Genomic DNA, 10,044 nt, shown 5'->3' with positions numbered 1-10,044 from the left:
TAGTCCTGGGGCATGGTCCTAGGGCTCAGGTCAGTTGAAACTGGAGCAGCAGCACGGCCAGGTGGACTGGGGACAGCAAGGAGTCATCATGTCAGGTAGTCCTGGGGCATGGTCCTAGGGCTCAGGTCATCCGAGAGAGAGAAAGAAAGAGAGAAGGAGAGAATTAGAGAACGCACACTTAGATTCACACAGGACACCGAATATGACAGGAGAAGTACTCCAGATATAACAAACTGACCCTAGCCCCCCGACACATAAACTACTGCAGCATAAATACTGGAGGCTGAGACAGGAGGGGTCAGGAGACACTGTGGCCCCATCCGAGGACACCCCCGGACAGTGCCAAACAGGGCCAAACAGGAAGGATATAACCCCACCTACTTTGCCAAAGCACAGCCCCCATACCACTAGAGGGATATATATGTCAGTTGTGTCAGCCTATATATGTCAGTCAGATCAGCCTATATATGTCATTAATGTCAGCCTATATATGTCAGTCAGATCAGCCTATATATGTCAGTTATATCAGCCTATATATGTCAGTTATGTCAGCCTATATATGTCAGTTATATCAGCCTATATATGTCAGTTATGTCAGTCTATATATGTCAGTCAGATCAGCCTATATATGTCAGTCATATCAGCCTATATATGTCAGTTATATCAGCCTATATATGTCAGTTATATCAGCCTATATATGTCAGTTATGTCAGCCTATATATGTCAGTTATATCAGCCAATATATGTCAGTTATGTCAGCCTATATATGTTAGTCAGATCAGCCTATATATGTCATTAATGTCAGCCTATATATGTCAGTCAGATCAGCCTATATATGTCATTAATGTCAGCCTATATATGTCAGTCATATCAGCCTATATATGTCAGTTATATCAGCCTATATATGTCAGTTATATCAGCCTATATATGTCAGTTATGTCAGCCTATATATGTCAGTTATATCAGCCAATATATGTCAGTTATGTCAGCCTATATATGTTAGTCAGATCAGCCTATATATGTCAGTTATGTGAGCCTATATATGTCAGTTAGATCAGCATATATATGTCAGTTATGTCAGCCTATATATGTTAGTCAGATCAGCCTATATATGTCAGTTATGTGAGCCTATATATGTCAGTTAGATCAGCATATATATGTCAATAATGTCAGCCTATATATGTCAGTCAGATCAGCCTATATATGTCAGTCAGATCAGCCTATATATGTCATTAATGTCAGCCACACATAGCTCTCATTTTATCTAGACTAAATTTTATGTAACCTTTCCTTTGAATTTGAAGCAGATGTTTGTTTCAGTAAGATGGAGAAATTATGGTAGTTGGATACTGGGGTTAGGAGGAGGCTGACATGATGGTTGGATACTGGGTTTAGGAGGAGGCTGACATGGTGGTTGGATACTGGGGTTAGGAGGAGGCTGACATGGTGGTTGGATACTGGGGTTAGGAGGAGGCTGACATGGTGGTTGGATACTGGGGTTAGGAGGAGGCTGACATGGTGGTTGGATACTGGGGTTAGGAGGAGGCTGACATGGTGGTTGGATACTGGGGTTAGGAGGAGGCTGACATGATGGTTGGATACTGGGGTTAGGAGGACGAGACATGATGGTTGGATACTGGGGTTAGGAGGAGGCTGACATGGTGGTTGGATACTGGGGTTAGGAGGAGGCTGACATGATGGTTGGATACTGGGGTTAGGAGGAGGCTGACATGGTGGTTGGATACTGGGGTTAGGAGGAGGCTGACATGATGGTTGGATACTGGGGTTAGGAGGACGAGACATGATGGTTGGATACTGGGGTTAGGAGGAGGCTGACATGATGGTTGGATACTGGGGTTAGGATGAGGCTGACATGATGGTTGGATACTGGGGTTAGGAGGAGGCTGACATGGTGGTTGGATACTGGGGTTAGGAGGCTGACATGATGGTTGGATACTGGGTTTAGGAGGAGGCTGACATGGTGGTTGGATACTGGGGTTAGGAGGAGGCTGACATGATGGTTGGAAACTGGGGTTAGGAAGAGGCTGACATGATGGTTGGATACTGGGGTTAGGAGGAGGCTGACATGGTGGTTGGATACTGGGGTTAGGAGGCTGACATGGTGGTTGGATACTGGGGTTAGGAGGAGGCTGACATGGTGGTTGGATACTGGGGTTAGGAGGAAGTGACATGGTGGTTGGAAACTGGGGTTAGGAAGAGGCTGACATGGTAGTTGGATACTGGGGTTAGGAGGCTGACATGTTGGTTGATACTGGAGGCTGACACGTTGGTTGATACTGGAGGCTGACACGTTGGTTGATACTGGAGGCTGACACCTTGGTTGATACTGGAGGCTGACATGTTGGTTGGATCCTGGAGGCTGACTTGGTGGTTGGATCCTGGAGGCTGACTTGGTGGTTGGATCCTGGAGGCTGACATGTTGGTTGGATCCTGGAGGCTGACATGGTGGTTGGTACTGGAGGCTGACATGGTGGTTGGATCCTGGAGGCTGACATGTTGGTTGGATACTGGAGACTAACATGTTGGTTGGATCCTGGAGGCTGACATGTTGGTTGGTACTGGAGGCTGACATGTTGGTTGGATCCTGGAGGCTGACATGGTGGTTGGTACTGGAGGCTGACATGGTGGTTGGTACTGGAGGCTGACACAGTGGTTGGTACTGGAGGCTGACATGGTGGTTGGGTACTGGAGGCTGACACGTTGGTTGACACTGGAGGCTGACATGGTGGTTAGGTACTGGCGGCTGACACAGTGGTTGGTACTGGAGGCTGACATGTTGGTTGGATCCTGGAGGCTGACATGGTGGTTGGGTACTGGAGGCTGACAGGTTGGTTGATACTGGAGGCTGACATGTTGGTTGACACTGGAGGCTGACATGTTGGTTGAATCCTGGAGGCTGACATGCTGGTTGGATCCTGGAGGCTGACATGTTGGTTGATACTGGAGGCTGACACGTTGGTTGATACTGGAGGCTGACACGTTGGTTGATACTGGAGGCTGACACCTTGGTTGATACTGGAGGCTGACATGTTGGTTGGATCCTGGAGGCTGACTTGGTGGTTGGATCCTGGAGGCTGACATGTTGGTTGGATCCTGGAGGCTGACATGGTGGTTGGATCCTGGAGGCTGACATGTTGGTTGGATACTGGAGACTAACATGTTGGTTGGATCCTGGAGGCTGACATGTTGGTTGGATCCTGGAGGCTGACTTGGTGGTTGGATCCTGGAGGCTGACATGTTGGTTGGATCCTGGAGGCTGACATGGTGGTTGGTACTGGAGGCTGACATGGTGGTTGGTACTGGAGGCTGACATGGTGGTTGGATCCTGGAGGCTGACATGTTGGTTGGTACTGGAGGCTGACATGGTGGTTGATATTGGAGGCTGACATGGTGGTTGGGTACTGGAGGCTGACATGTTGGTTGGGTACTGGAGGCTGACACAGTGGTTGGTACTGGAGGCTGACATGGTGGTTGGGTACTGGAGGCTGACACGTTGGTTGACACTGGAGGCTGACATGGTGGTTAGGTACTGGCGGCTGACACAGTGGTTGGTACTGGAGGCTGACATGTTGGTTGGATCCTGGAGGCTGACATGGTGGTTGGGTACTGGAGGCTGACACGTTGGTTGATACTGGAGGCTGACATGTTGGTTGACACTGGAGGCTGACATGTTGGTTGAATCCTGGAGGCTGACATGCTGGTTGGATCCTGGAGGCTGACATGGTGGTTGGTACTGGAGGCTGACATGGTGGTTGGATACTGGGGTTAGGAGGAGGCTGACATGGTGGTTGGATACTGGGGTTAGGAGGAGGCTGACATGGTGGTTGGATACTGGGGTTAGGAGGAGGCTGACATGGTGGTTGGATACTGGGGTTAGGAGGAGGCTGACATGATGATTGGATACTGGGGTTAGGAGGACGAGACATGATGGTTGGATACTGGGGTTAGGAGGAGGCTGTCATGATGGTTGGATACTGGGGTTAGGATGAGGCTGACATGATGGTTGGATACTGGGGTTAGGAGGAGGCTGACATGATGGTTGGATACTGGGGTTAGGAGGAGGCTGACATGATGGTTGGATACTGGGGTTAGGAGGACGAGACATGATTGTTGGATACTGGGGTTAGGAGGAGACTGACATGATGGTTGGATACTGGGGTTAGGATGAGGCTGACATGATGGTTGGATACTGGGGTTAGGAGGAGGCTGACATGGTGGTTGGATACTGGGGTTAGGAGGCTGACATGATGGTTGGATACTGGGGTTAGGAGGAGGCTGACATGATGGTTGTTTACTGGGGTTAGGAGGAGGCTGACATGATGGTTGGATACTGGGGTTAGGAGGACGCTGACATGGTGGTTGGATACTGGTGTTAGGAGGCTGACATGGTGGTTGGATACTGGGTTTAGGAGGCTGACATGGTGGTTGGATACTGGGGTTAGGAGGAAGCTGACATGATGGTTGGATACTGGGGTTAGGAGGACGCTGACATGGTGGTTGGATACTGGGGTTAGGAGGCTGACATGGTGGTTGGATACTGGGGTTAGGAGGAAGTGACATGGTGGTTGGAAACTGGGGTTAGGAAGAGGCTGACATGGTAATTGGATACTGGGGTTAGGAGGCTGACATGTTGGTTGATACTGGAGGCTGACACGTTGGTTGATACTGGAGGCTGACACGTTGGTTGATACTGGAGGCTGACACCTTGGTTGATACTGGAGGCTGACATGTTGGTTGGATCCTGGAGGCTGACTTGGTGGTTGGATCCTGGAGGCTGACATGTTGGTTGGATCCTGGAGGCTGACATGGTGGTTGGTACTGGAGGCTGACATGGTGGTTGGATCCTGGAGGCTGACATGTTGGTTGGATACTGGAGACTAACATGTTGGTTGGATCCTGGAGGCTGACTTGGTGGTTGGATCCTGGAGGCTAACATGTTGGTTGATACTGGAGGCTGACATGGTGGTTGGTACTGGAGGCTGACACAGTGGTTGGTACTGGAGGCTGACACAGTGGTTGGTACTGGAGGCTGACATGGTGGTTGGTACTGGAGGCTGACACAGTGGTTGGTACTGGAGGCTGACATGGTGGTAGGGTACTGGAGGCTGACATGGTGGTTGATATTGGAGGCTGACATGGTGGTTGGGTACTGGAGGCTGACATGTTGGTTGGGTACTGGAGGCTGACACAGTGGTTGGTACTGGAGGCTGACATGGTGGTTGGGTACTGGAGGCTGACACGTTGGTTGACACTGGAGGCTGACATGGTGGTTGGGTACTGGCGGCTGACACAGTGGTTGGTACTGGAGGCTGACATGTTGGTTGGATCCTGGAGGCTGACATGGTGGTTGGATCCTGGAGGCTGACATGTTGGTTGGATCCTGGAGGCTGACATGTTGGTTGGTACTGGAGGCTAACATGTTGGTTGATACTGGAGGCTGACATGGTGGTTGGTACTGGAGGCTGACACGTTGGTTGATACTGGAGGCTGACATGTTGGTTGACACTGGAGGCTGACATGTTGGTTGAATCCTGGGGTTAGGAGGAGGCTGACAAGGTGGTTGGGTACTGGAGGCTGACATGGTGGTTGGTACTGGAGGCTGACATGTTGGTTGGATCCTGGAGGCTGACATGGTGGTTGGATCCTGGAGGCTGACATGTTGGTTGGATCCTGGAGGCTGACATGTTGGTTGGTACTGGAGGCTAACATGTTGGTTGATACTGGAGGCTGACATGGTGGTTGGTACTGGAGGCTGACACAGTGGTTGGTACTGGAGGCTGACACAGTGGTTGGTACTGGAGGCTGACATGGTGGTTGGTACTGGAGGCTGACACAGTGGTTGGTACTGGAGGCTGACACAGTGGTTGGTACTGGAGGCTGACATGTTGGTTGGGTACTGGAGGCTGACACGTTGGTTGACACTGGAGGCTGACATGGTGGTTAGGTACTGGCGGCTGACACAGTGGTTGGTACTGGAGGCTGACATGTTGGTTGGATCCTGGAGGCTGACATGGTGGTTGGGTACTGGAGGCTGACACGTTGGTTGATACTGGAGGCTGACATGTTGGTTGACACTGGAGGCTGACATGTTGGTTGAATCCTGGAGGCTGACATGCTGGTTGGATCCTGGAGGCTGACATGTTGGTTGAGTACTGGAGGCTGACATGGTGGTTGATACTGGAGGCTAACATGGTGGTAGGGTACTGGAGGCTGACACAGTGGTTGGTACTGGAGGCTGACATGGTGGTTGGATCCTGGAGGCTGACATGGTGGTTGGTACTGGAGGCTGACATGGTGGTTGGGTACTGGAGGCTGACACAGTGGTTGGTACTGGAGGCTGACATGGTGGTTGGGTACTGGAGGCTGACATGGTGGTTGGTACTGGAGGCTGACATGTTGGTTGGTACTGGAGGCTGACACAGTGGTTGGTACTGGAGGCTAACATGGTGGTTAGTACTGGAGGCTGACATGTTGGTTGGATCCTGGAGGCTGACACTGTGGTTGATCCTGGAGACTGACTCTGTGGGTGGGTAATTGATCACACCATGTGTGTGACCTCTGGGTCATGACAGTTCAGAGGGGTCCTTCTCTTTCTTACCCTCGGCTTCTCTTCTCGTCACAGTCAGTCTGCCTTTTTAAGGAGTCAAGACACTCTCTGACAATAATATCTTTATAGTTTACCAATTACTATTTTAAAAATAAATTTGACCAATCACACAGAGTTATGAATTAATTGGAAGTGTCTAATTCAATAAATTGACAGGGAGACATTTTACAAACTAATCAAGTGACCTGCTGATTGTTCCTTGAGTTCTATATAACAGACATGAAACCAGCGACAACCGGAGTCATTGTCTAATTTATCCAGTAGCAGTAAGAGACCTTGATGGATTTCAAACACATTCAGAGTTATGAGGTAACACAGAGTTATGAGGTAACACAGAGTTATGAGGTAACACAGAGTTATGAGGTAACACAGAGTTATGAGGTAACACAGAGTGGGTCCTCCCTTCACCAAAAGTCAGGATTAAGTCAAATCTAAAATCAGGATAATTTTAAATCACATCTAAAATCAGGATTATTTTAAATCACATCTAAAATCAGGATTATTTTAAATCAAATCTAAAATCAGGATTATTTTAAATCACATCTAAAATCAGGATTATTTTAAATCAAATCTAAAATCAGGATTACTATAAATCAAATCTAAAATCAGGATTACTTTAAATCAGATCTAAAATCAGGATTACTTTAAATCACCAAATCTAATGTCAGGAATATTTTAACTAAAAACTTAGCAGAAACGTTAATGGCAGATGATTTACGAATGCGGAGGTATTTCAGGAACTAACTGTCCCATTGGCCCTGCCTGGCCTGGCCCCACTCCCATAAAGAGATCCTTTCAGGAACTAACTGTCCCATTGGCCCTGCCTGGCCTGGCCCCACTCCCATAAAGAGATCCTTGCCCTTTTGCTTTTCTGCTGAGCTTTCAGGAAACCGCGTATATACATTCCAAATCTGTTCCTGTCTCTGTCTTGTCTGTAGCTCTCATCCCCACATCATTTACGTGTACCTTCACTGGGTTTATAGGTGAGATGTTCTTCCTTCCTCTCTGCTCCGTCTGTAACAAATGTGCTGTATATTCATTTATTCATCTATTGGTACCAGAGTGGGTGTGGTCCGTCCCATGTGGGAATAGATGTGACTTTTGGACCAGGTTGGGTGTGGTCCGTCCCATGTGGGAATTGATGTGACTTTTGGACCAGGTTGGGTGTGGTCCGTCCCATGTGGGAATTGATGTGACTTTTGGACCAGGTTGGGTGTGGTCCGTCCCATGTGGGAATTGATGTGACTTTTGGACCAGGTTGGGTGTGGTCCGTCCCATGTGGGAATTGATGTGACTTTTGGACCAGATTGGGTGTGGTCCGTCCCATGTGGGAATTGATGTGACTTTTGGACCAGATTGCATGTGGTGTGTGAGCTCTGATAGTTTAGAATGTTTTTTTAGAATAGAATAGAAGATAACTTTATTTTTCTCAAGAGGCAACGTGGGTTGAGGCATTCGGATATTCACAGGTGTTTGTCTGTGTGTTTTAGACAGACAAGTGTTGGAAGAGGTACATCCAAGGCCTGGTTTTCAGCTGTTGTTTTCTCTGTAGTTCAGAGTGAATGTGGTGTTAAAAGGCTCTTGTGGCTCTATTTGCCCCGTTGCTCGTTTATAAGCTCTGTAAAAATGGACTGAGGTTTGTTTAGAGATATAGCTTTGGCAGGGTAGAGGTGGATAATCACTATATGTCTTATAATTGTAAACTTGAATTTATGTTGTAGTTTCACGGTTTACTTCAAATGGTTTATGGATTGTTTGATGTTATTCCAATAGATTAGTTGAGATTCAACTATATAGAACGTAAAATCCAATTGGGTATTTTCCTACATTCTGAACATGCATTTTGTGAATGTCAGCTGTATTTTCTGAAAGGACCTATTTTGGTGCCATACTCCTTATGGACTCCTGCGTGACCAAAGATTTCAGGAAGTGAGAGTCTTGTTGATTTGCTATCAACCTTGGGAAGGGTTATATTGTACAGATTCAAAGAAGAGGAAACAACCCCTCCCTCTTTAACCAGCAGGAATTATACTCTTGATGTCGTTGGACTTGCTGTGTTACATTTGGGTAAACTGATCCAAGTAAATTATTGATCAAGTTATTGACCATTCATTGTCTAATGTCTGTTGCGTTTCTTTTTGATATGGAATTGCGCATGACTTGCATTGGGTCAACCTTGAAATCTTTGGTTTCTACCCCGCCCCGACCCGCCCCGCCCCGCCCCGCCCCGACCCCCCCACTCCCCCCCACCACCAAATGACATAAAATAACAACAGCTCAAAATGAATAAACTGTTTACTGTTCATCTCTTGACACAGGAAGTAAAACAAAAGGACCGGCCAAAATGTCTGAGTAAGTTTACGTTTTTCAGTTTACAGAAAAATATACTTCACTATACTATATACTATATATATATATATATACTATACTGTATACTATATATATATATATACTATACTGTATTCATCTACTGTATTCTGCCTGTGAACATGTTTTCCACATAGAACACCAGGCAGTAAAACTGATTAATACTATGCTATGATGATTCCCAACAGTGTTGCAATTTTTCCTACCGTAATGTAATAAAATGAATTCCTAAAATGGTTTCATCGTCACGTACCTGTCTCTGTGGCTTCACCTTGTATATTTCCCTTAAATGACCCTGATCTGTTTTATCCAATCAGTAAAAAGATGACAACGAGCCGTAGGAACTACCTGAAGGTAAGGAGCAACATTCATTCCAAAAGGGTTTTTATATACAGCTAATACACCCTCATGTTCTATAAAGACCTTCTGTTCTAATACACCCTCATGTTCTATAAAGACCTTCTGTTCTATAAAGACCTTCATGTTCTATAGAGACCTTCATGTTCTATAAAGACCTTCTGTTCTAATACACCCTCATGTTCTATAAAGACCTTCTGTTCTATAAAGACCTTCATGTTCTATAAAGACCTTCTGTTCTATAAATACCCTCATGTTCTATAAAGACCTTCTGTTCTAATACACCCTCATGTTCTATAAAGACCTTCTGTTCTATAAAGACCTTCATGTTCTATAAAGACCTTCTGTTCTATAAAGACCTTCTGTTCTATAAAGACCTTCATGTTCTATAAAGACCCTCATGTTCTATAAAGACCTTCTGTTCTATAAAGACCTTCTGTTCTATAAAGACCTTCATGTTCTATAAAGACCTTCTGTTCTATAAAGACCTTCTGTTCTATAAAGACCTTCTGTTCTATAAAGACCGTCTGTTCTATAAAGACCCTCATGTTCTATAAAGACCTTCTGTTCTATAAAGACCTTCTGTTCTATAAATACCCTCATGTTCTATAAAGACCTTCTGTTCTAATACACCCTCATGTTCTATAAAGACCTTCTGTTCTATAGAGACCTTCATGTTCTATAAAGACCTT

General features: G+C 46.5%; 1 protein-coding gene across 1 annotated transcript in view; it reads left to right on the top strand.

Annotated features, from left to right (window-relative positions):
* Positions 1-7,429: 7,429 nt before the first annotated feature.
* The window catches only part of LOC110527026 (troponin I, fast skeletal muscle-like), a 5,712-nt gene continuing 3,097 nt past the window's right edge, over positions 7,430-10,044 (top strand). Inside the window, exons 1-3 of the mRNA XM_036981600.2 lie at positions 7,430-7,611; positions 8,947-8,980; positions 9,313-9,349. Coding sequence (XP_036837495.1) covers positions 8,973-8,980; positions 9,313-9,349 — 45 coding nt within the window. The 5' untranslated portion in view covers positions 7,430-7,611; positions 8,947-8,972. The remainder of the gene's footprint in view (positions 7,612-8,946; positions 8,981-9,312; positions 9,350-10,044) is intronic.

The sequence above is a fragment of the Oncorhynchus mykiss genome, chromosome 26 (genome assembly GCF_057628025.1).
Source record: "Oncorhynchus mykiss isolate SJ-2025 chromosome 26, ASM5762802v1, whole genome shotgun sequence".
Classification (NCBI taxonomy): domain Eukaryota; kingdom Metazoa; phylum Chordata; class Actinopteri; order Salmoniformes; family Salmonidae; genus Oncorhynchus; species Oncorhynchus mykiss.
The sequence above is the reverse complement of the archived record's forward strand: the minus strand, read 5'-3'. Positions and strand labels throughout refer to the sequence as shown.